At 34.9% G+C, this 27,537-nt stretch overlaps 1 protein-coding gene across 1 annotated transcript; it reads left to right on the top strand.

Moving 5' to 3' along the window:
• Window positions 1–18: 18 nt before the first annotated feature.
• LOC138708585 (glutamate receptor ionotropic, kainate glr-3-like) lies at window positions 19–26,209 on the top strand. The gene is made up of 5 exons (XM_069838702.1): window positions 19–94; window positions 2,094–2,270; window positions 5,496–5,946; window positions 14,371–14,627; window positions 25,886–26,209. Exons 1-5 carry the CDS (start codon window positions 45–47, stop codon window positions 26,121–26,123), a joined length of 1,173 nt encoding a protein of 390 aa, XP_069694803.1. The 5' UTR covers window positions 19–44; the 3' UTR covers window positions 26,124–26,209.
• The last annotated feature ends 1,328 nt before the right edge of the window (window positions 26,210–27,537 follow it).

Raw genomic sequence — 27,537 nt, 5'->3', positions numbered from 1 at the left:
GGCTCTCTTCACAGAATCCGCATAACAGGAAGGCAAATCCTGAGATGTTCGTGGATGACGTATGGGCGTCGCTTGAAAATATGATTAACTTCAAGTAAGTAGTTTTATGACTTTCTCCTATTTTCACATAGCAGTTGGTACTGAAGAAGTACAGAGATATGAAATGTTAGATTTGTTATCACTATCAGGTACCGCGATGATACTCCTTCATAAGTAACTGATCACTCGAAAAATTGACTATTTTTTACGATTTTTGGCTGTGTTGTAGCCTATATCTCTGCTATTAGGAATCTTTCCCGGTACCGGTGCACAAGTGTGGGCAAACAGAAAGTTATTTTCATCGTTTCTCAAATAATGTATGCAACTTTTCAAGTCCTCACATTGTTCGTAGCTCTTTTAATGAGTTTTGAAGGACTTTTTTATTGTCACGTCTTGCAATCCATCGTTTAATCCATAGGCGTTTCCTTTTCTGTTTCCTTTGCATATTTAATATTTTAAAATAATTGTAGTTAAAGAAGCAAAGTAGGTACTGTTCATTCATTTATGCACATCTGTGACTATAAATGGAGGCTGATGGTTCTTGTTCCTTAATTTTAGGTTATCTCTAATAAAATATTTTATGTAATGTAATATACTCCAGATTCTACCTTTTGTCGCAGATCTTTGGTAAAATATTTTTTTGTACTCCAACATTATAAACAGTCTTTATCGTTAGTGAAAATCATGCATAACACGCCACATTATCGTACTAGTGCCGTAATAGTACATTATGCAACGAGCCTATAATGAAGGTAATTAAGAAGCGAGTATGGATATTTATGAAACGAGCGCAAGCGAGTTTCATAATTTTCATACGAGCTTCTTAATTTATTATTGGTAATTAAATTATAAACTTGTTTCATATTTATTATTAACTATTACATTATAAACTTGTTTCATAATTTATTATTAATTATTACATATTTATTATTAATTATTACATATTTATTATTAATTATTACATATTTATTATTAATTATTACATATTTATTATTAATTATTACATATTTATTATTAATTATTACATTATAAACTTGTTTCATAATTTATTATTAATTATTACATATTTATTATTAATTTTTACATTATAAACTTGTTTAATAATTTATTATTAATTATTACATTATAAACTTGTTTCATAATTTATTATTAGTAATTAAATTATAAACTTGTTTCATATTTATTATTAATTATTACATTATAAACTTGTTTCATAATTTATTATTAACTATTACATTATAAACTTGTTTAATAATTTATTATTAATTATTACATTATAAACTTGTTTCATAATTTGTTATTAATTATTACATTATAAACTTGTTTCATAATTTATTATTAGTAATTAAATTATAAACTTGTTTCATATTTATTATTAATTATTACATTATAAACTTGTTTCATAATTTATTATTAACTATTACATTATAAACTTGTTTAATAATTTATTATTAATTATTACATTATAAACTTGTTTCATAATTTATTATTAATTATTACATTATAAACTTGTTTCATAATTTATTATTAGTAATTGAGTTATAAACTTGTTTCATATTTATTATTAATTATTATATTATAAACTTGTTTCATAATTTATTATTAATTATTACATATTTATTATTAATTATTACATTATAAACTTGTTCCATAATTTACTATTATCACATCTATGGTGTTGAACAGCAATTTCGTACGGTATGTCAAAAAATTCAATTTTACGAGACAGAGAAAAAACATTTTAATACTTTGATAATAATCAAATACCTGATAGAAGAGGGTAAATAAATCTCTTCTTGTAAATTTTGAACCCATGCCTTGACATAAGATGCGTTTGCAGAAGATTCGGGAAGTCTTTTTTGATTAAGGATAAAGTGAAATCTCACTTTGTTCATTTTTTTTTCATATGAGGTTGCTGTTCAACGCCACCGATATGCTTTGTCAAAGAACTCTGATAGAGTAATATCAGCCTTGGCAAAATCTGTCGCTCACTCACAGAATCTTTCACTAATTGATTCGCTTCCTCACCGACGCTTTGCTCACCGCGGCGCCAGGTCGGAACACCACGAGAGTGCGGCGCAGGGGTTTGGCAACCTACTCCCGGACGGCAACTGGAGCGGTCTCATGGGTCTGGTTAACCGGCGCGAAGTGGACGCGGGCCAGAGGCTGTTCGCGGTCACCGTGGAGCGAACTGATGCCGTGGACTTCACCATCCCTTTGCTGCGTACCAGGTAACATCGAGCAGGACACTTGCTTTGTTGCATATCAGAATTTAAATCTTCCTCATCGCCGTCAGGAGCTAATACAAAATATGGCATTTTCTTCTTCTTCTTATGTCCTTCATTTTCATTTTCTTCAACTTCTTCCTTCCATTCAACCTCAACTTTTGTTCTTCCTCCTTTTTCTCTTTACTTTTTTATTATAACCTCTATAATTCTTTTGTTTTAATATTTACAGTGTGTGTGTATATGTGTTACTTATATCGTTACTTATATTGTTCGAAATGGAAATATGAATATTGAAAATTTATCCTACGAAGAGGTGGGAAAATTCAAATACCTTGGAGCAACAGTAACAAATATAAACGACACTCGAGAGGAAAGGAAACGCAGAATAAAATAATATGGGAAATGTCTGTTATTATTCCATTGAAAAGCTTTTGTCATCTAGTCTGCTGTCAAAAAATCTGAAAGTTAGAATTTATAAAACAGTCATATTACCAGTTATGCGTTTCTAATTCACTGTAGGCTAAAGCAAGGAGATGCACTATCACCTTTACTTTTTAACTTTCCTCTACAGTATGCCATTAGGAAAGTGCAGGATAACAGAGAGGGTTTTGGAATTGAACGGGTTACATCAGCTGCTTGTCTATACGGATGAAATGAATATGTTAGGAGAAAATCCACAAACGATTAGGGAAAACAAGGAAATTTTACTTGAAGCAAGTAAAGAGATAGGTTTGGAAGTAAATCCTGAAAAGACAAAGTATATGATTATTTCTCGTGACGAGAATATTGTACGAAATGGAAATATAAAAATTGGAAATTCATCCTACGAAGGGGTGGGAAAATTCAAATATCTTTGAGCAACAGTAACAAATATAAATGACACTCGGGAGGAAATTAAACGCAGAATAAAATCATATGGGAAATGTCTATTATTATTCGGTTGAAGAGCTTTTGTCATCTAGTCTGCTGTCAAAACATTTTAAAGGTATAATTTATAAAACAGTTATATTACCGGTTGTTCTTTATGGTTGTGAAACTTGGACTCTCACTTTGAGAGAGAAACAGAGATTAAGGGTATTTGAGAATAAGGTGCTTAGGAAAATATTTGTGGCTAAGAGGGATGAACTTACAAGAGAATGGAGAAAGTTGCACAACGCAGAACTGCACGCATTGTATTCTTCACCTGACATAATTAGGAATATTAAATCCAGACGTTTGAGATAGGCAGGGCATGTAGCACGTATGGACGAATCCAAAAATGCATACAGAGCGTTAGTTGGGAGGCCGGAGTGGAAAAGACCATTAGAGAGGCCGAGACGTAGATGGGAAGATAATATTAAAATAGATTTGAGAGAGGTGGGATATGATGATAAAGACTGGATTAATCTTGCTCAGGATAGGGACCGATGGCGGGCTTATGTGAGGGCGACGATGAATCTGTTGGTTCTTTAAAAGCCATTTGTAAGTAATAATAATAATAATAATAATAATAATAATAATAATAATAATAACAATAATTACTTCAAAAGTACGCACACCACATATGCCTCACTTGGGTCCGTGGACACAATGGTGTAAGAGGAAATGAAAGATCTAGCGAAAGCTGCAGCCTCCAGCAACGAAACTCCGACATACAGTCTACAACCGATATCATACATCAAGAAACAAATACGACAACAGACTCATCAAAACTGGAATACTAGATGGGCGACAAGCACAACCGGATCAGTAACAAGAGACACCTACTTCCCAACAATCCACTACCGACTCAAAAGCCATCACTTCAAACCTACTTTCGTAACAACGCAGTTTCTTTCTGGACATGGGAAATTTGGAACTTACTTCGACAGATTCAACATTCCAGCAGACATCGACTCTACATGCTCCTGCCGCGAAGACCTTCATAGTGTGGAACACCTTCTATTTGACTGTCCTATTATTGAAGCAAAGAGATTTCAAATAAAGACACATCTTCTGGACTGCAACACCGAATACAGGACTCCACTATGTGAAGTAATCAAAAAACCTTGTTGCTACAGACAATTTATAGACTTGCTAAACTTTATCTTTAAAATACTGTAGATATATATTTCACCATTATCTGTGTAAAAATAAGTAGTATAGATAGCTAAGTAGTATACCGTATAACAAAAACTAAAACCCTAACATACCGCTTGGTGAATTTGGGTTCTTTTCCACGGATATTTAATAATAATAATAATAATGATCATGTTTCCCCGTCTTTCCAAACTCTGTCTTGGCTAAGGCTAAGCGATCGACGAGCCCTGCATTCTCTTGTTCTCTTATTTCAAATTCTGCGCACCGCTACCCCAATCTATTTGGCTTCTCGTTTCCAAAATTTATCCGCATATCATCAGCTAAGTACAAGATCTCATCATAACAATTTACTCATTATACCCTACCACAAGACATCTTTATATTCTTCATCTTATACAGTTTCAGTTGCTAGAAATTGGAACTCGCTTCCGAGTGATGTAAGGGGTTGTTGGACAATAACTTCATTTAGGTCAAAATTACATAAATTCTTACTTAACAGATTAATTGCTGATTAATATTTGTTACCTATAATGAACCTAACATCTGTTCATTCTTATTATTATCATTAATTTTTCTAAGTAGATTTACAAAACCTCTGATGGCAATTACATTAATATTCTCATTATAGAAATATATTTTATATATATATATTTTTTTTCTCCCTGTAACATAGTCCTAGTAAGCTTATATTAAATTAATTTTCATCATTTTACTAGCTAACTCAAATCTTAAATTAATTATAATTGATTGAATTAAATTAGCTCATAAATTAAGTTACTACTTTACCTTATAGGTTTATCTAAATTTAAATAAATATGTAGTCTACTAGTCTTTAAAACTTAACTGAAGAATATAGCCGGAGAACCTTTTAAGTGTAGTGTAAATATTTGTAATTTAAATATGTATTTATTGATTAAGGCTGGTTGAGTGGAAGAGAAGGCCTTATGGCCTTAACTCTGCCAGCGAAAATAAAACATTAATAATAATAATAATAATAATAATAATAATAATAATAATAATAATAATAATTTATTCTAGCTGAGTTAAGGCCATCAGGCCTTGTTTTCACACCACCAGAATATTCCTGCTGCTGCTTCCTCTTCTTCTTCAGGAATTATCGTATAAATAAACGTTTCCACCAGGCATACGAAGTATGTCGTTTGACCGCAGTTTGTGTCTGGTGATCGAGAAGCCTGGGCGCAACGTGTTCAAGTGGAACAACTTCCTGAAGCCCTTCAGCCCGCAGCTGTGGGAGGCCGTGCTGGTCAGCCTGCTGCTGCTGGCCTGCTTCCTGTCCCTGCTGTACCGCGTCAAGCAGCGCCTGGCCCCTGACGCCGCCGGGGGCGCCGTGCTGGACCTGGGCCAGTCCCTGCAGTACGTGTACACCAGCTTCTGCCAGCAGGGCTGCAGCGTCACGCCGTCCTCCGCGTCCTGCAGGGTCGTCTGCCTCGTCACCAAGCTCACCGCCACGATCCTGGTGGCCGGCTACTCCGCCTACATCGTGTCGCACCTCACGGTGCACGAACCCCAGATGCCCTTCCGCAGCCTCACCACTCTGATGGCGGACGGCACCTACAAGGTCGGCGTGCTCACCAACTCCTTCATCCTCATGTACTTGAATGTGAGCATTCGTCTTCTTTGGGGCAATACGTCTTCGAAATCAGACTTACTCATGGGTTACCAGAACAGAAACGGCGATGTAGCGTTTGCAGGTGATCCATTCCGTCACTACACCGCTCCGTCGATGTATAAGGGAAAGCCATGGTCTACTCAGATATAACCCGCGGACCAAGTCCCCTGCAATCGGCAAGCATCATGTTTAGGTAGAGCATGAAAGTCAAGGAATATTATGAAGAGTAAAAAGTTTATCCTTCGGTAATAGGTATTTGTGTTGTTGATTCATAAAAAAGTGAATCTGATACAACGTTAATACAAGTTAATTTTATTTACTAAAATATAAATAAATAAATAAAAAATGAATTAATTAATTAATAAGTAAATTAATAAAATAAATAAATAAATAAACAACTGAATACATAAAGAACTAAAGAAGAAATATGTAAACAAAGAAATAAAAAGGAAGAAATAATTGAATGAATAAATAAATAAACAAAGAAAAAAGAAACATAAAGGAAGAAAGAAATAAAGGAAGTAATAATTGAATGAATAAAAAACAAAAGAAGAAAGAAAGAAAGAAAGAAAGAAAGAAAGAAAGGAAGAAAGAAAGAAAGGAAGAAATAATTGAATAAATAAATAAATAAAAAATAAAAGTAAAGGAAGAAAGAAATAAATAAAGGAAGTAATAATTGAATATATGAGAAAGAAAGAAAAGGAAAGAAAAGAAAAGAAAAGAAAAGAAAAGAAAAGAAAAGAAAAGAAAAGAAAAGAAAAGAAAAGAAAAGAAAAGAAAAGAAAAGAAAAGAAAAGAAAAGAAAAGAAAAGAAAGAAAGAATGAATGAAAGAATGAAAGAAATACTTGAATAAATAGGTAAATAATTGAATAAATAAATAAAGGAAGAAATAAAGAAAGAAAGATAGAAAGGAAGAAATAATTCAATAAATAAATATATAAATAAATAAATAATTGAATAAATAAATAAAGGAAGAAATAATTGAATAAATAAATAAATAAAGCAAGAAATAATTGAATAAATAAGCAAAGGAAGAAATAAAGAAAGGAAGGAAAAAATAATCGAATAAATAAATAAAACAAAAAATAAATAAAGAAATAAAGGAAGAAAGAAATAATGCAAGAAATAAATAAATAAATAAAGGAAGAACTAATTGGATAAATAAATAAATAAATATAGAAAGAAAGAAAGAAAGAAAGAAGGAAGGAAAGAAAGAAAGAAAGAAAGACAGAAAGAAAGAAAGGAAGAAATAATTGAATAAATAAATAAAGGAAGGAAGAAATAATTGAATAAAAGAAGAAAGAAAGAAGGAAAGAAATGAAGAAATAATTTAATAAATAAAGGAAGATAGAAAGAAAGGAAAAAATGAAGAAATAATTGAATAAATAAAGGAAGAAAGAAAGAAAGAAAGGAATAAATAAATAAATAAAGGAAGAAAGAAAGAAAGAAAGAAAGAAAGAAATAAAGGAAGAAATAATTGAATAAATAGATAGATAAATAAATAAATAAAACAGAAAATTGATAATTTTGGACTTATCACATTTTTCCTCTGTGCTCTTCATATTTAAAGCTGCTTATTAACACAAAATTACTGTTTACATTGAATTCTGGCATTTAATTTCTAAGATATTGTATAACTCACTTTCGTACCATTACACAGACACAGCGTGAGCTGAGCTCGCAGTACATCACTCAAATGTTTTAAGGCTTATTCTAATGATTTGTGTGTCCTACCGCTGTGGAGTAACGGTTAGCATTCCTGACCGTGAAACGAGCAGACCCGGGTTTAAACCCTGGTTGGGACAAGTTGCCTGGTTGAAGTATTTTCCATGGTTTTCCCTCAACCCATTAAGAGCAAATGGTGGGCAATTTTCGGCACTGGACTCTGGACTCATTTCGCTGGCAGTATCACCTTCATTTCACTCAGACGCAGATATCAATAGTAGTTAACAAAGCGACGTAAAATAACCAATTAAAATTTTGTTGAAATGTAAAACATTTATACTGACTATTACACTTTTACTACGTCACACTACTTTCGACCAATAAAACGGTACGAAAGGATGTCTTTCAACCAATCATGGCCGCTTATCGCACAATTTTATCGCGTCCCTAGCATTTGTTTAATTTTATCGCGTCCCTAACATTTGTTTATTTTTATCACTACCCTAGCATTTGTTTCTTTGTTTGCCAACATTTCAAACTGCACTGGTCTGGACGTCAAAAAACAGAAAATTACAAACCACTCCAGTCGATGCACATCACTTTCAAATATGACTCGCATTTTGGCATTCAAGAACAAGAATTAATAAAGATCACTGGTCATATATGAAGAGCGCCATTCGGAAATCCTGAATGAGTTGAGGGATACACCATGTGCACCAACGAGTTCACTTCTTTTACGCACACGTCCAATATAACATCAACTGAACCACCAAAACATTCAAATTTGAAAATTGTACTTTCAATAATTGTTTCTTTAAAAATTATCCATGTTTATTTTTTATTTCATCATCGTTAATTAAAACGTTTCTTGTTTATTTTATCATCCCTAATTAAAACTTTTCTAACACTTGTTTATATTATTTAGGTTATGTTTGTTATAGCTTCTGCTATATATTATGGATAGTCACGTAACAGAGATTGTTTAATACTAAGATTTATTGAAAATCATCTGTCAAGCGACGTTGATTACTGGGATCCGGATGATTGAAATGGAATGCAAATGTTTTAATAAAAATGAAACTGAATCAACAAAGCCTTCTTGGCTAGTAACAGTCTACAGAGTTCAATGATGATTCCATAGTTGGCACAACTGATACCGGTAACAAGAAAACACTACTGCCATCTAGCGTAATGTTGAGATGGTACAATAATACATTTGAAGACAGTTGTATTTTCGTAAGCCAATTAATATTTTATTGTACACTTTGTTACTTCTAATCTTTATATAGCCTATTTTCTTCTAATCGTGTAATAGTCAATTAAATCCCACTCGAGTTTTGATTTTCTCTAGATAAATCAAAACCTCTAGTGAGATTACTGTTGATAAAATGATAACTGACAATATATTATGATTGTTCAGCAAGGATGACAGTTTGATATAGTGATATTGGAATAACTTTTAAATGAAAGCAATAAGAAAAAAATCTATCATAATGAACTGTGCCCGAATGTCTTATATTCCCTATTTAAGATACTTCTCAAGCTGCAAAGTCTAATAATAACGATCAGATAACGTGGAGAGGAGTGAAGTGTGAACTGTGAGGAAAATAAAATACTTGACAATCTCACAATCTGTCGGGGAAGGAATTCCGTATTTGTTTAGAGCAGTGGTGGGTAAAATGAACGCAACCCATAAGACAGGATTTAAATGGCAACTACATACTGTGGGAGGGGTTGCACTCTACAGTGCAGTGACGGATTTATAGACAGTTGCGCCACTACACTCCTACCTACCATATGTAATTAGTAGACTTCGTTAAATTGCCACACGTAGCATGCTATCAGGTTGCCGATGTACGGTAGTATAGAGGAGGTGGGCGGCCGCCCGGTCTCGTAGTATAAGCAGTTCATGTTAAGAGTTGTGATCGGTCCAAATAGATAGAGCAGCTACAGCTAATGTATACCTATGTAAGCACTTGTTTTTACATTACTGTGCTTGGAATAGTCAAAGATTAACATATTTTGTTCAGTGCAGACAAGAATTCAATCAAACATACAACAATAAGAGTGTTGCTGTTATAGTAGGGAGCAGGAATATTGGCGGATGGAGGTATACCCCTTCATACTACCCAACCCACGTTCCACCCCTACTTTAGCTGTAAACGTTCTTCGAAGGGTCGCTTCCGAAACATCTTTCACTCCTCGCTACGTAACCTAAAGTCTGTAACATCGAAACAGTGTTTATATATAAACACTGTCTGTGTGTCAGTATTTAGTGTAATTTCTGTGCACAGCATTATAATTATTTCATTAAACAACAGCACATGTGAACACTTCATACAAACTACTGGTATACAATATGCGACATGATTTTATAACTACTATACTGATATCGAATAGCATTCGTATTTTGAGGTGAATGAACTAAGAAAATCAGTTGAATTCATGTCTCCCAAGTTCGAGAGTCTTAGAGAGGAATTGGCGCACACAAGACATGGACTCAACTCCACGCAGGAGGAGATGAAGAGGCTAGTGCAAGAAAATGACCATCTCAAACAGGAAGTGAGTGATCTGCAGCAGTACACACGCAGAGACAATATAATGCTATTTGGAGTTCCGGAGATCGATGAACAATCAACTCATGAAGTCTTTGACCAAATATCGGAAGTCATAGGCGGTAGTGAATTGGTGCAGCAGGATGTAAGCGTAGCACATCGCATACCATCGAGGCCAGGGAAGACGCGTCCTATTGTCATCCGCTTCACAAAGAATAGAAGTCGTGATGAATGGCTCCAGCTGTTCAGAAATGAGGCCAAAAATGATGGCAGCGGTCCTGGGATTGCGACAAAGAAAGTCAACAGGGACCTTCCGGCAGGAAGAATCACAGCAGGTGACCAACTGACAGCAGTGACCAGAGACCTTTGAACAAGACAAGGGTTGCAAGAAAAGATGAAGCCAGTCGCGTGAGTAAAATCACTAATGTTGACGATGTAAATAATTTGTAAATAGTATTGTGACGGTACCCAGATTTTATTTTATATGATATAATTGACTTAACAATGGCTAGTAATACTATATTAAATGAAATCCATCAGAGCAAATTTAATAATAATAATAATAATAATAATAATAATAATAATAATAATAATAATAATAATAATAATAATAATAATAATATAATAATGGTTTTTATTCACTGCAATGAGTATATTGCCAATATACTATCAGATCTTAAAATATTTCACTTAAACTTATAGTGACCTAATTCCTGTTTTCCTCATTCTCTTAATAACCAGAATTTCAATCTATTACGAAAATTTTAATTTGTTGTATTAATTAAAGTTTTTTTAAGTATTCGTAAACACTATAAATAATTCCTTTCCTTTCTAGACATGTCGCTCAACTAGGCAAAGAAGCAATTCCACTGTTAGTATTGAAAATTACTGTTTGAATATGTACAGACAACAGCTACGATGACTACTCTCTCAATACCCAACGATTGGCTTGCAAGCAACTACACCCGAACGCATCGACACACTGCCAGTCAGTCATCCCAATGGACAGGTCAGAAGAGAGGGGGTGGTACGTGCAAAAATGTGCTATGTACGACCCGCCAATATCTTTGCTCCCTACTATACAAATAATTGCCCCTGGAATACCCTTACCCCCGCAGCCAGTCTTGACCCGTTGGGGGACGTGGTTGGATGCTGTTAATTATTATGCAGAACATTACGGCAAAATAATGGAGGTAATTGGATAGCACACACAGTTCCGCTGTTGCAGCTGTAAAATCATTGGCTTCTGAACAGCTATTGGAAGATATTCTGTTCATTGATTCTAATTTTAAAATCGTGTCCAAAAGCATCATCCTGTTAGAATCGTCTAAACTACAACTCTCAGAAGCCCTTAATATAGTGAATAAAGTATCACAAACCGTTATCCAAAATAACAATTCACTAATTTCAGAAAAAATTAAATTTAAGATGAGAAACATCATTGCTAAAAATTGTGCCTATTCACAACTTCGTATTATAAATGATGTACTATCGGGTCACGACAAGACATCTGAAGTAGTGACTTTCCGTTCTTCAAATATGTACGTATTACATCGTGTGATGTTGAACGTACATTTTTCCCAAAATAAAAACTGTTTAAGTGACCGTCGGAGGAGGTTACTTTGCAGTCGCTCAAAATGTACGTAACTCTTCACTGCAATGCACATATTCAAGGATTATGTGAGTATCTTACATTAAATTTTAAGAATTAATATATCTCACTATAAAATAATTGTGTATTTACATGTTTAGACATTTCCTACTTCAATGATCATTCATTACATTTCTTGAATGCAGGATACAGGTTTTATTGTAACCGCAGTATACTGCTCAGTGTTTACATCAGAGGCATACTCAATTCGTTCCACGTCCCCTTCTCATACAGTCTATACCGCGTGCACAGTAAACCTTGCGATTCTTGTGGCAATCCCACGACGTCTAGTAATTAGAATAGTCCATTCACGTGATATTTAATTAATCATTTTTCAAAGCAATTTCTTCGAAATTGGTATTTATCTGTGCATGCTATTTTCAGTTGCGCAAGGAGATGAGCATCGCTTAAGCGGGCTCTGTGGCTAGACTTTATAAATTTCATTGTAGAAAACAGATGTTCGCACTGATAGGTTGATGAATACATACCGTCATTTCCCATAACTATGGTCCTGGAAAACAACTATGGTCCACGATACAACCATTCAAAGATCATTGTAGAAGTAACATAGACCGTTCGTAGATAGCTGCAGTGACTTGAATTCAAACTACAGTACAGCAAAAATATAGATAAATGAGGTACTACGTTATGGAGTACAAAATTTGAATAGTTGTATCGTGGACAATAGTTATGTTCCAGGACCATAGTTATAGGAAATGACGGTACTCATTATTTTTGAAGCAAACTGTCTAAGCAGTGGATATGTAGTACTGGACATCTTTTAAAAAATTTCAGCCCCCAGTAGACCTTCACATTCTGCTTTCAAGAAGCCATCATTCTGCAAATCCAGTAGGCCTACCTCTAACTGCAATTCTGGGATAAAATTTTCAATTTAAACATGAAAAGGTGTGGCAAAAATATTGAAATCTTTCTCCATCCTTTGAAAATCACTGAATCTGTGTTCTTTGAACTCGTATAACACGTGATCTATTTCAAGAATGTACATAACATAGACACAGACACAGCGGGAAAAGCATGGAGAGCGTTACACTTTGTGATGAGGGTACTAAGAAAAGGCTCTGATAAATCCAAAGAGACTGCATATAAATCACTAGTTCGTCCAGTAATGGAATATGGTGCTGCATGTTGGGATCCTTACAGATTAGAACATATTAAGACACTGGAAAAGATTCAAAAACGGGCTCTTAAGTGTTGTCGGAAAAATTCACCATTAAAATGGGACACACTCACGGACAGGAGAACGCGAATTCGATTATGCGCACTGTTCAAAACATACAGAGGTGAGCCTGCCTGGAGAGAAATAAAAAATAGGTTGCAGCCGCCAAATTATTCTTCAAGGAACGACCACTCATATAAATTGAGGGAAAGAAGACAGAGGACGGACACTGGAAAGTTTTCTTTTCTCAATCGTACTATCAGGGACTGGAATGCTTTACCTGCAGACTTACTAAAGGCTTTACCAACAACCAAAAATGTATTTAAAAATAGGCTTAAGGACTTTACTAATTGACGGAAATTATACACATTATGTAAAGGGTGTAAATGATATTTTGTTATTGAAGTGTTGTATCAGTGAAGAATTATGTTGTGTCAGTGAAGTATGTTGTGTCAGTGAAGTGTGTTGTGTAAGTGAAACGTGTTCCTGTCAGTGAAGCTTTATAGTTTATAGTGGCAGTGCAAAGTATTTGAACAGTGAAATGTTTTTGAAGTATTAGTGAAATCAGGATAGAATCAGTGAAATGTATCGTAGTTCCAGTGCAGTGAGTGAGTTGACAGCGAAATGAGTGTAATGTGGAAAGGTACAGGGACATCATTTTATTTTTACTTCAATTTTTATTGTACCTGAGTTTTTGAATGTACTTCACTCCCACCCCTTCACTAATGTCCTTGCTCCCGTGATTTACGCATATCATATATATTATTTTAATGTACCAGAGTACATATGATATTTCCATGCAGATATTCTGCGTCATCATATTTCGTGATTTAAGACGGCGCTTATTCCGTCGGATCCCGGCCAACTAGTCACTCATAACGAGTGCACCTCAGCACATCTGTGGACTTCGGTCCTACGTTCATAGACATCTATGACGTAGTGCAGAGGGCGGCCACTAGAGGGAATCCAAGAGTTGGAGCTTAATCTGAGACGATTCTGTCCAGCGCCGGGGTTGTATCCGGTGTGGCTTAGTGGATAAAGCATCAGCACGTAGAGCTGAAAACCCGGGTTCAAATCCCGGCGCCGGAGAGAATTTTTCTCCGTTCCATTACTCTTTCATCATTGTATCACTAATGAAGCTCCGAAGTACAGCAGTCCAGTATAATCCCCCACGTACACGCGCAGTATTTTCATGGAGTGGGGGAAGGGGAAGGTAGGGAGTAAGTTTGATGCTTCGCTGAGGTCTGACGTCACTGCGGCAGTGCCGCAGGAATGCCCACCATTAGTTTAGAGTGCAAGTTCATATTGGACATAGGATCACTAGCCGAATGCAAAAAAAATCACTTATATGCTTGTCTTCCGACAGGGCTCAAAGACCAAAGTGCTGCGGAGAATCTACAACGAGCTGGTCGACACAAACGATCTTCCACTTTCGGAGCTGGAAGGGCTGCAGAGGACCTGCACCAGGCGCAAGTACACGTACCTCACCCTGTGCAGCTCCGTACCCAGCGAGGTGCGGTACCTCAGCTGCCAGATCGCCATCCCCTGGAAGAGCAAGTCGAAACGCGAGCTGGCCATTCCCATTGCCAAGGGCAGCCCTTACAGAGGAGTCTTAAACTACTAGTAAGGAAGAATTATTGTGACTCTATTCTCTAATTCAGGGCTTTCCAAAGTTTTGAAGTCGCTAACCACTTCTGCGCGAGACTTTTGTTTGCGATCCCCCCTACTACACTTTGAATAGTGAATGAATGAATGAATGAATGAATGAATGAATGAATGAATGAATGAATGAATGAATGAATGAATGAATGAATGAATGAATGAATGAATGAATGAATGAATGAATGAAATAGCCTTTGGATTTCCCGTGAAGGGCTATGGCCTCCTAAAAAGGAGGCATAAGAAAGAAGTTAAAATCTTCTATTAACTTTACTTAAATTAATACACTTAAACCAATATTAAAAATAAATAAATCTTAATACCCTTCCCCCCCAAAAAATAAATAATTTAATGATAAAGGTAAAAATCTTTTTCAAGCCAAATATATTAATTTATCATAACGAAAACGTGGTATTGTACCAGGCACTTTATTTTTATTACTTTAAGAGAATATTTTCTTTGTCGGTTCTACATTTATATTTATTAATTGCTGGTAATTGAATTTTTTATTAATATAAGATATTATATATATAAATTAATTATTTAAATATAATAACCTAATTTACTAAAAATAGGGTTATTTATATTATAATAATTAATTTATGTGATATAATTTATTTATCTTTGGTTATGATATACAGAGTGATTTATATAGAACTGACACATTTCTTTCATTAATTGTTTCAAAAGGAATTGTGCTAGCGACAACTTATTATACCTAAAATGTAGAGGAATTTTGGGAGATTATTTACCTCTATAGCAAATGTTGAAAATGTCCTCCATCCTGCATAACGCACAACTCAACACGTCGTTCCATGTTACTGGCCACTCGTTGGAGGACTCTGTTGTCAATAGCTTGAATCTCCTGTGTGATGTTGTGCTTCAGATCGTCCAATGTCTGAGGACGTGTGGCGTAAACCCTGTCTTTTAAGTAACCCCATAGAAAGAAGTCCGACGTTGTCAAATCCGGAGATGTCGGTGGCCACAGGTTCCTGGAAATTATTCGGTCGTCAAAAAGAAACTTGGTTTTAGGCCTGCACTTTTCGCAGCTCTCTGACACATTGAGTAGGTGTACCCTGTCTCCTGCGACAAACGTCTTAATGATTATTTGGGTGACTGCTCCAGTCGTGCTCTTACGTCAACAACAACCGTGGGAAGCCTAGATGAACGATGCTTGCCCTTTTCACTCACCAGAGATCCAGTTGTTTCCAATTTGTTTACCAGTCCCAGTATTGTGTTTCTTTTGGGAGGATTGCGAACACCAAATTCTCTCTGGTATGCCCTATGAGTAGCTGTAATTGAATTCGTAATCCAGTACTGCTTCACAAGGAAGAGTCGTTGATTTAATGTGTACTGCATTTTCACGTTGACACAAAATGTCGAAAACAGCTGCCAACAATAGAAATAAAACATAAACATCTGCGCATCTAGTGTTGCCAACAATAGGAATAAAACATAAACATCTGCGCATATAGTGACAAGGAATCGAAACTCCAGAACATTCTGCTTAATTTGGTGCTAAAATTGGGTCAGTGCTGCCAAGAATAGGAATAAAACATAAACATCTGCAGATCTAGTGACAAGAAATCGAAACTCCAGAACATTCTGCTTAATTTGGTGCTAAAATTGGGCCATTGAATGAATTTCCAACGGAATAATTAAAGAAAGAAATGTGTCAGTTCTATATAAATCACTCTGTATATATCAATTTGTTTTATTAGATTTATTTTTTATTTATTTTTAGAATTATTTTGGGTTTTATAGGTTTTTATTTTGTTATTAATGATATGATTTATTTTATTGAATGGGATATCATCAGCTTTAATTCTGGGTCTGTTGTTATGACTTTTTTTATTTGATTGGGGAGCTCTTTAGAGATCATGCGGTGAGCTAATCCGAATGACGGTAGGTTCTGTTCTATATAAGTTTTGTTCGTCGTTCGTGTGTGTACACTTGCACACTCACTCGATACTTGCAAACTGTAGCGATCTCCATTCTTCTCGGTTCTTGGCTGTTCTGGACCACAGGGGTCCAGCTAGGCTCTTGAAGAAGTCCGCCCATCTGGTCCCAGGTCTTCCTCGGTTTCGCCTCCCGATGCGTGGGTCCCTTACAACTTACTTACTTACAAATGGCTTTTAAGGAACCCGAAGGTTCATTGCCGCCCTCACATAAGCCCGCCATCGGTCCCTATCCTGTGCAAGATTAAGCCAGTCTCTATCATCATACCCCACCTCCCTCAAATCCATTTTAATATTATCCTCCCATCTACGTCTCGGCCTCCCTAAAGGTCTTTTTCCCTCCGGTCTCCCAACTAACACTCTATATGCATTTCTGGATTCGCCCATACGTGCTACATGCCCTGCCCATCTCAAACGTCTGGATTTCAAGTTCCTAATTATGTCAGGTGAAGAATACAATGCGTGCAGTTCTGTGTTGTGTAACTTTCTCCATTCTCCTGTAACTTCATCCCGCTTAGCCCCAAATATTTTCCTAAGCACCTTATTCTCAAACACCCTTAACCTATGTTCCTCTCTCAGAGTGAGAGTCCAAGTTTCACAGCCATATAGAAGAACCGGTAATATAACTGTTTTATAAATTCTAACTTTCAGATTTTTGGACAGCAGACTGGATGCGTGGGTCCCACGTGGTGGAAATATGCGCCCATCTGCAGCCTTGAAGTCTCGACGCGTGGCCTCCCCATTTCCATTTCAGGCGCTCCCCTTGCTGTGCTATGTCTCTGGTGTTTGTCATCTGCTTGAGTCTGGTGTTGGAAATCTTGTCTCTGAGGGAGAGTCCTAGGATTTTCCTCTCCATTTTGCGCTGGCAGATCTGAATCTGTGTCTTCTGGTTCGCGGTCAGTTTCCAGGTCTGACAGCCGTAAAGTAAGGTTGGGAGGATACAGGATTGCAGCACCTCCAGCTTTAGTTTGCGGTTCAGTTTCTTGTCAAGGAGTATGAATTGCAGTGACCAGAAAGCTCTCCATGCTGATGCAATTCTTCTTTTTAGTTCTCTCGTCATGCAGCTTTTGAATCCGAACAATTGACCCAGATAGATGTAATCCTCCACGTACTGTAATCTGGTTGCGTTGACTTGGATTGGTTGTGGTTGGCTATTCGTCATGACTTGGGTTTTTTTCCAAGTTCATGCTTAGGCCTGCGTGTGCGCTGCAATCGCTTAGTTCCTGTATCATCTCTTGTAGGTCGGTGGCGTTTTTAGCGAAAAGTACGATGTCATCCGCGAATCTTAGGTTCGTGAGCCGATATCCGTTTATATTGATTCCATGTCTTTTCTTCCACTTTAGCTTACGGAATATGTCTTCCAGGAGGCTAGTAAATAGCTTTGGTGAGATCGGATCCCCTTGTCGGACTCCTCTTTCTATTCTGAATGGCTGTACTTCTCGTTCTGTCATCACGATGGCGTGCGAGTCTCCGTAGAGCTTAGTTAGGATGTTGATATATTTGTGCTCGACTCCCTGGTTGCTCAGCGCCTGTAATACACAGGAGTGTTCTACCGAGTCAAATGCTTTCTTGAAATCTATAAATGCGAGATAGAGGGGAATATTGCATTCGTCCGTTTTTTTTATGACCTGGTTGATTGTCTGTAGATGATCCACGTGCTGTAACCTGAGCGAAATCCTGTCTGGTCTCGAGCTTGGTTGTCATCCAGTACTTTCGTGAGTCTCCTTGTGATTATCTTAGAGAACAGCTTCTAGATATTTGACATCAGGCTGATTGGACGGTAGTTGTTCAGGTCGTCCTAGGCACCTTATTTGTGGAGTAGAATAATTTTGCTAGTCTTCCATTGGTGGGGTACTGTCTCCGATATGAGTATTTCGTTGAAGACTGCGGTAAGCGGTGTACTTTGAATAGTACACTTGGTCAAAATGGTAGTGGCCGGACTCTTGAGCAGCGAAAATTTTCAAAGTCCCTCCGGGAGAGCGCGCAGTTCACCACCGTAAACCTCCGTGCGCCGCTTTAGTTAACTCCATAATACAGGGACATCATTTTATTTTTACTTGCATTTTTATTGTACCTGCATTTCTGAATGTACTTCACTCCCACCCCTTCACTAATGTCCTTGCTCCCGTCAGACACACAAACTTACGGCCGCTGTTGCATTCGAAGTCTTCAAGCAGTGAAGTAAACACTGCAGTGTATAGTGTGTTTCATAAATATGATTGCGTTTTCTGTAGAAGAAAGAACCTATATTAATAATATCGTACTAAAAAGTTATATTCAAGAAACGATAAATTCAATTTCAGAGAATATGCTTCAAAATGTTTTTAATAATATGCGCAAAGAATTGAAGCCTGCATTGTAATGAACGGCAACCATTTTCAGCAACTTGTTTAAAAATTCAGATTAGCTTTTTTTTGAATTGAGGTGGCTAGAAGCAAAGGAATGCTAGTGACATTTGTAATAACATGAGTTAAGTGCATCCAGTGTAAGCAAAAGTATCTAAAATTTTAGTGGCAAAGGGATATTTTACAGACGTGGACAAATTATTAGCAAAATTGAAGACTTTTATTATATATTTTTACAAAATATGATTCTTCAATTTAGACTACAGTTGACATTTTTGCGTATTTCCAAATTATTAGCAAAATTGAAGATTTGTACTGTATATTTTTAGAAAATTTAACTCTTCAACTAGTACTACATTTGATATTTTTGCATATTTACAAATTATTAGCAAAACTGAAGGCTTTTATTATATATTTTTACAAAATTCGATTCTTCAATTTGGAATACATTTGACATTTTGGATATTTTTTCAAATTATTAGCAAAACTGAAGATTTTTATTTTATAGTTTTACAAAATTTGACTCTTCAATTTAGACTGTAGTTGACATTTTTGCTAATTTACAAATTAACAAAATTGAAGATTTTTATTATAATATATTTTTACAAAATTTAACTCTTCAATTTAAACTACAGTTGACATTTTTGCATATTTCTGTCTACTGTAATGATAGAAATATGCAAAATTGTCAATTGTAGTCTAAATTGAAAAGTCAAATTTTGTAAACAAAATTATCATAAAAATCGTCAATTTTATTAATAATTTGTCCACGTCTGTAATCGCATCACACATTAAAATTTAAATAAAAATTTCACCGATTTTAAGAAAGCTTAAATATTTAAACCCCATTTTCTCAAAAGTAACTTTAGTGCACTTACAGCCCTTTACTTATGACCCCCCTCAATTTAAATGCACTCTCTATATTGCATGTTAACATCAATAATTAATATGCTAAATAAAGTAGACATTACATAACGAACATAGCCGCCTGAAAAGTTGAGTTTTTGAAAAAAAAAATGTTACTACTCTACTGTATTTTGATAAATTCCGTAAAAGTGATGATCAAACTGAAAATCGTAATATCGTACTTCCCTACAACATAAATGGATACACTACTTTTCTCTCCTCCTATAACTAGTAAAATGATTTGTTTACATATTGCACTAGTAACATCAAACTCCTGTAATGGAAGGGGGCAACAGTGTTTCCGAGTATAGCCAGGTTAATGTTAAAAATGTTGGTAAAAATAAAGTGATGTCCCTGTACAAGGCGCTGATCTGGGCCACCTCCACAGCATGCTTCGAATCTCCGCACAGAGTGCCTTGTTCCCGGTCTAGGTGGACAAAAATCAAAATTCGACTTGTTTAGTTAGGCATAGATGAATATGAATTCATGTTCTTCAACATTTGAAGAATGTTGTGAGAAGTAACTTTTACTGTTATATCAGTGGCAAGCTATATTTATAAAGATATGAACAATGAGTTCTTCCTAACAATAATTCTCGCTTCTGTTCAGTCGTAGACAGAGAGGCGCACTATCTGAATTAAAAGGAGCCAATTGTTAGTGATTTATTTTGTTGTGAGACATGGAATCTGTTCAGATAGGTACGTTCTTAGTAATGTAACTTCAATTACAAGTTTGTTACGTGTATTTCTTCTTACAGAAGGGTATAAACATTACAATTTGAAAAAAAAAATATATATTATTTTGTGCGAGATCGTGTGTATTTGCTTGTTTTCCGCACAGAACCAATACTCGGTAAGTGTGAAATACCACATTCAGTATTCCTAACGTAACACACATAACAATTTCCCTCTACTTACCGCTTAAGCGCGACATTCATTTTACTGCTTTAGGCTTTTAACATTTTATTTTTAGAGACGTTTAACATAGTAACAATTATAAATTGGAAATTTCACCTAAATTGCAATGTTAATTATTGTTTTTAAATATTTGCAAAAATTAAGTAAAGTCTACTACTCCACGAAACGTATTGCATTCCTGATACAAGTAACATTAAGGAAGCCGTGAAAAAATCAACAAGATTTCAGATGCCGATGTTATTACTGCAATATAATATTGTTAAAATATTAAATTGAAAAATAAATCATTACATAACCTTACCGTTTGTTTTAATTTCGCATTTATAGACTGGGGGAAAAAAAAGACAGACGTATATCACGGCCTGCTGGAGTATAGTAAACACATAAAACATTTTATATCAAAAATGTTGAAGAAACATATTTTGGTTTTCCGAAGTTGCCGTCATTAAACAGAAACCAAGATGGAGATTTCATTGCAACTAATTAGAAATTCGTCTTTCAGGTATGTAATAAACGATCTTCGCACAAAATAATGTACGATACACGAGCGGTATGTTTGTTTTCATGTTCTCGGAAATTAAAAAAGCTCAACTACGTTTCGCTTTTTCAATCTTTTCCTCGAACATGAAAACGTCAACATACCGCTCTTGTAATGTATATTACTATTAAAATTCTCCAAATATAACTTGAGTTTTAATATATCCGGTCACGTCCGGTTACAACAATTCTTTTACCATTTAATACAGCATCATTTAGAGTGTTGAATCCTTGTTTTAAAGTTTGCGCATTCTTGCGCATTCATCAGGAATTAATTTTTTTCATAGATGGCGCATACGGTAATTGTTTCATGTTTAGCTTAACAGTAGAAAAGAATCATGAAATAAGGAAGTTTTTAATCACTTGTGAGTGTTTTAAGTCTACAGAATTTTTCACATGACATCGAACATCAGGTTGAAAATACATTGGACACATTTTTATCTAACCTTAACAAACGCACGATGGAGCAGAATGCAAATCCCTAGCTGGACAAAATTATTAACTTTTCAGCATTCTAACGGATTGTTATGAAACTTTGTACATGCCTTACAAGTGTCACACATGTATTATGTACAAACTCTGATTAAAATTTAATTTAATAATGATTTATTTAACCTGGCAGAGTTAAGGCCATACGGCCTTCTCTAACACTCAACCAGGAGTAAAGACTGCGTTACAAAAACACTACAAATTTACAAATTACACTACAATTTTACACACAAAATTGAATAAGATAATAATAATAATAAAAAATAAACAACAAATAAGAAGAAATCGGACATAATATATAACATACAGAAAGAAAGAAAAAAGCATAATAATATGTGAACAGCAGGTCAAAATAAATGAGGCATACAAAAAAAAGACAATTATTCATAATAATAATAATAATAATAATAATAATAATAATAATAATAATAATAAAATAAGAATAGTAATAATGATGATGATAATAATAATAATAATAATAATAATAATAGTAGTAATAAAATAGTGCAGTACAAAGTATACAGTGAATACAATATTTCTAAGTACACACAATAAGGAAAATTAAGATTATATATAGCTCAACTTATCACATTAGAGATATAACATTATCGGAAAATATGAAAACAAAAATATAAAATAAGTTGAATATCATTAGAACATAAAAAAAAAAAGTGAAAACGTGGAAAAATGCAATACAACACTTGTCATAATAGTAAGTTAGTTTGGCAACTCGTCATAAGATAATTTTCTAACTTTGATTTGAAAGAATTCAATGTTCGGCAGCCCTTGACTTCAGGCGGCAGAGAGTTCCAGTGACGAGAGGTAGCAACAGTGAAGGATGAGGAATACAGAGACGATGCGGGAAGTGGAATTTCTAGCGTGTTATCGCGTTGTGATCGAGTATTAATATTATGATAGCGAGAGAGAGTATGAAATCGAGCGAATAAATAATAGGGGGATGAAGAGTGCATAATTCGATATAAGAGAGAAAGTGAGTGCAGATTTCTCCTCTCATGCATAAGAAAAACTATCCATTTACAGTGGGTAAATTTAAACAAAATTAATAACATCTCTCTTATCTAACAGATTTTTTATGAAATTTTATGCAGAAGTCACAGGTGGAATATAGTTTTTGTCTACAAAGTCTGATTATGTTTTATAAGAGGAACTGCCCCTTTATAGTGGTGCATTTAGACAAAATTGATAACGTCTCTTCTATATAATATATTTTTATAAAACTTTGTACAACAATTAAGCCTACAGATAGCAAACAAATGTAATCAGAATTTGTACACAAAATATATGCTACCTGTAACTCCTGTACAAAGTTTCATAAAAATCTATTATGTAGGAGAGAAGTTAATTTTGCGTAAATGCACCCCTGTAAATGTGTACTTCCTCTTGTGGATCCGTAAACATAGTTTGTACACAAAAAATATATTCTACCTGTAACTTGCGTACAGCGTTTCATAAAAATCTGTTAGGCCCGATTGTATAAACCATTTAATCTTAGATCAGAGGTTAAATTGATCCTTGTTTCAGCTGAACTTGGAATTTTGTGTTGTATAAAGTCTAATCTGAGATTAACTCGTCTCAAACTAAAGTCAACTTTGACTGAAGAAATTTCTCCGATTAAGTTAGATGATCCAAGTTCAGTTATTTCGTTTCTGTTTGAAATATACGAGTGACAGATTGTGCAAATAAAATATCCATTATTATTAATTTTAATAGATATGTTAGGTACATTTATATATATTTCTTTCAATTTCTTGCCTTAATACACAAACATTCTTATATTTTATAAGGCTCTATCGTGTTCAGAAGTATCAAATAACATAACCTATAATTATATTATGTTTATAACAACCATTAATTATTCATGGATATGACAGGTACATTCATAAATGTTCAATTAACTGTATTACTAAAGGAAAATTGTTGTTTTATAAAGCTTTATTATGTTTAGCAGTATCAAACACCATAACATGATAACAACTCGGAGAACAGTCAACCTTCTTCTTATTGTCCGCCATTATTTACACAGCACAAAAAAACCAGTGTCTCCAACAGAATGTAATACGCAAAGTCGCCGAAAAGTAGTTGTAAAATCGCTAGATTTCTCATTATCAACAAAGAAAGATTAAATTTTGTCACTATGGGATGCTAAAAAGGTCCCTAAATCCCTATTTAAGCAATATAAAAGTTAAAAGAAATTGTTGTTGAAAAAGAGTTAAAGTCACTAGATTGGCAACACTGAACAAACCTGTGTAACATGGTCCGCGCATCACGTATTTCACCTGTTTATGCGATGTTGCCAAATCCTTTTCACGTGAACTTAGATTGCATTTGAACCAAGGTAATTTGATCGCAGAAAAGTTTTATACAATAGAAGAAGTGTCTGAACTCGGTTCACTTTTCGATCTTCGATCAAAGTTGATCTTTAGTCAGGGAGTTTTATACAATTGGGCCTTAGATGGGAGAGAAGTTATTATTTTAGTCTAAAAACACTCCTTATAAAGGGGTAGTTCTTCGCACACAAACGTAGTCAGAGTTTGTACACAAAACGTATGTGCTATTTATAAGATATGTACAAAGTTTCATAAGCATCCGTTGGAATGCAGAGAAGTTATTAATTTTGTCCATCTAGATTTGTGTTATTGCAGACCTTGCTCCGTAGAGAATTTTTTGTTTTGTCCTTTCTTTTATTTTTTAAAACTCTTTTTAGTGTAATATCTATACTAATAATAAATCTGTACCCGAAATTTTTCTGGTAATTTTCGATTTTCCAAAAATAATTGGTCCTAACATATATAATTAACCACCCTGAAACCGAAAATCGCATTTTTGAAATTTTTGTTTGTATGTCTGTCTGTATGTTTGTTACCTTTTCACGCGATAATGGCTGAATCGATTTGTATGAAAATTGGAATATAAATTAAGTTCGTTGTAACTCAGATTTTAGGCTATATGGCATTCAAAATATTTTAATTAAAGGGGGGTTATAAGGGGGCCTGAATTAAATAAATCTAAATATCTCGCTTATTATTGATTTTTGTGAAAAATGTTTACATAACAAAAGTTTCTTTAAAAATGATTTCCGATAAGTTTTATTCTTTACAAAATTTTGATAGGACTGATATTTAATGAGATAAATGAGTTTTAAAATTAAAATAACGCCATCTAAGACGGTGCAATGAATTAAGAACAAATGACTTCATCTATAAGGGGCCTTGGACAACAACAATCGAAACAGGGGCCTTGGACATCAACAATCGAAAGCTATTAAACATAGCGTACAGAGAATGTTTCTGTGTATTAACCGATTTGTATAATTAATTATTATTTCACCATTGGAAAGTGTAGTTTCTCTAGATGGACATAATGCTATAATGTTATTAGTGTTATTACAGTAACGTCTGAGTAAATCGAGGACAGGTAAGATTAAAATAGCTTCTTATGCACAGAAAATTTGATAGGCTATTTTGTACATTCGTTTTCTGTATTTCTTAAAATAATATTTATGTACACTCATTTTAATCTCAGAGAATTAACGAACAACGAGAGTGTATTGATTTAGTATGCAGTAATAGTACGTTAGCTTAGCAATCCATATTTTTATAATTCAAATTTTAACTATGCTCAATTTAATCGTGTTAAAATGCATAAAATATATATGCAATAAATGCAGTGCAAAAAAATTGGGTAATGAGCGAAGCAGATTATCTTGCACTGTTGTAAAAGTTGTTCCCTGGATCAACCGTCCTATTTTAATTATGTAATTACTTTATATTTATTTCTAACAGGTGCAGCGGAGCGCACGGGTACGGCTACTAATCAAATAATTTTGCTTACGGTAATTCATGTTAGGCCTACTTACAGATAATTACAAAATTGGTGACAATTTGAGGTTATGATTCCACGAAATCAGGATATATTTTGTCATCAGAAGTTCACTAGATCTGTACAGCATGCTTAACGAAGCAATTAGTACTTGGAACTGTGTTGGATTTGAAAAGAAAAACATAATAGTTTCAAAAATATACTTTTTGATTGTTTTTGTTTAATTACAGTTTAAACCGAATGAGGAACACGGGACTTCTGCGCAGACTCCGAGACAAGTGGTGGCCTCGCCGAGGATCGGACGAGACAAGACCGTGGAGCAGTGTGCCCATGGGAGCTGTAGCGTCGATAATGATGATCCCTGCAGTTGGAATTGTGGCTGCTGTAGTGATAATAGTGGTGGAATGCATTGTGAAACGTTGTTGTAGCTGTGATAAACCAAGTAACACTAAAGCAAGGCGGAAGTAGGCAATGGGGGACGTACTTAACAATCTGTCTTCATTACTTACTTCGTGCATTCATTTTCTACTTTTACTTTTACAAATAAAACTAACAATCTGTAACCAGGTACTTAACACACGATTTTTTTTTTTTAGAAAATCCCTGCATTTCGCAGATTCAAAACTAACTGATGACGTTTGATTTCTGATGAAGATCAATATACTAGACATGGATTACTTCCGAAGGTAAGTAAGTCCGGGAGTTTCATGTTCTAAACTTACTGAAGGTAAATCAATGCACGGGTCTCACGTCGTACATTTACAGATGGTGTGAATCTCAGAGAAGGCTCCAACCAAAATTCATCAGTCGTTTGTGCAGATCCGTCGTCCATGTTGATCTCGCAGTTACCGTGCCGGCCTTTGATTCCGAGGCTCGCCACTTTGAAACCTGACCGACGGCGATGGATTTTAAAGGACGACAAAATTCACAGTGGCTTCCAATGGCGAGAAAAATTGGTGCGCGACACGCAAAAGAACCCTATCCCTAATAGAGGGCTCCAGGTAAAATCTGCTGGAGATTTGAATAGCCTCTCTGTTATTGTGTAAAAACAACTACCACCACCACCACCACCACCACCACTACTACTAAGGTAGTTGTCCCTGATATGGCCATGCTAAGGTTTGAGAATTTTTCTATCCGCCATTTAAAAAAAAATGTAAACCACTTTTTTCTTACTCGTTCTCAGTCTAATGGACTTTCTTAAAACAATTTCCTTTCCCCATAAAAATAGCTTTAGTTGTCCAAAAAGTCCCAAATTCCAAAAGTCTACCTAGTGGCCATATCAGGAACATGTGCACATGATATGGCCACCCTTGTTCCATGTTCTACAAATCGTGATTGTTTTCAGTTTGATAGCGCAGTTGTGTTAAAATTAAATAATTTTGGTGTAAAATGAATAAACGTGACACTTAATAATCTTTTTTATAATTCAAAAGTGTAGTCAAAACAGGTTTTTCGATAAAAAAGGAAGTTTTTTTTCTTAAAATACAAAATTTTTGCGTAATCCCTGCTGTAAGGCATTTAAATTTGTCAGGTGAAAAAAAAAAAAAAAGTGAAATGAACTTGATATGGCCATGGCACATTTGATATGGCCATATCAGGAGCAGGTAAGCTTTCACAAAAATCGTTTGATTATGAACAACTCGTAAAATATACGCCATCAACGACACCATCAATCAACAGAACATTAAAAACTGAATGGAAGACTATGGTTTTCATGAAACAAGTCTTTGAAAAACATACATAAAACAAAGGAGACGTACCACAGAAAAATAAGAAGAGGTCACATGAATACCGCAAAACAGGCAACTGACGCCATATTGCTCAACCTGACTGGATGGAAAACGATCAAGTGACATACCAGGATGCCCTTTCATTGGAT

This window comes from Periplaneta americana, chromosome 11 (genome assembly GCF_040183065.1).
Source record: "Periplaneta americana isolate PAMFEO1 chromosome 11, P.americana_PAMFEO1_priV1, whole genome shotgun sequence".
Lineage (NCBI taxonomy): Eukaryota > Metazoa > Arthropoda > Insecta > Blattodea > Blattidae > Periplaneta > Periplaneta americana.
Note: the sequence above shows the minus strand (reverse complement) of the source record. Positions and strands in the feature narration are given on the sequence as shown.

Bases quoted from the DNA above. Each gene is read 5' to 3' on its own strand.
- LOC138708585 (XM_069838702.1), top strand. From the start codon at position 45: ATGTTCGTGGATGACGTATGGGCGTCGCTTGAAAATATGATTAACTTC. The intron at 95-2,093 runs GTAAGTAGTTTT...CCGCGGCGCCAG, and splicing joins GAAAATATGATTAACTTCAA to GTCGGAACACCACGAGAGTG. The intron at 2,271-5,495 runs GTAACATCGAGC...GTTTGACCGCAG, and splicing joins ATCCCTTTGCTGCGTACCAG to TTTGTGTCTGGTGATCGAGA.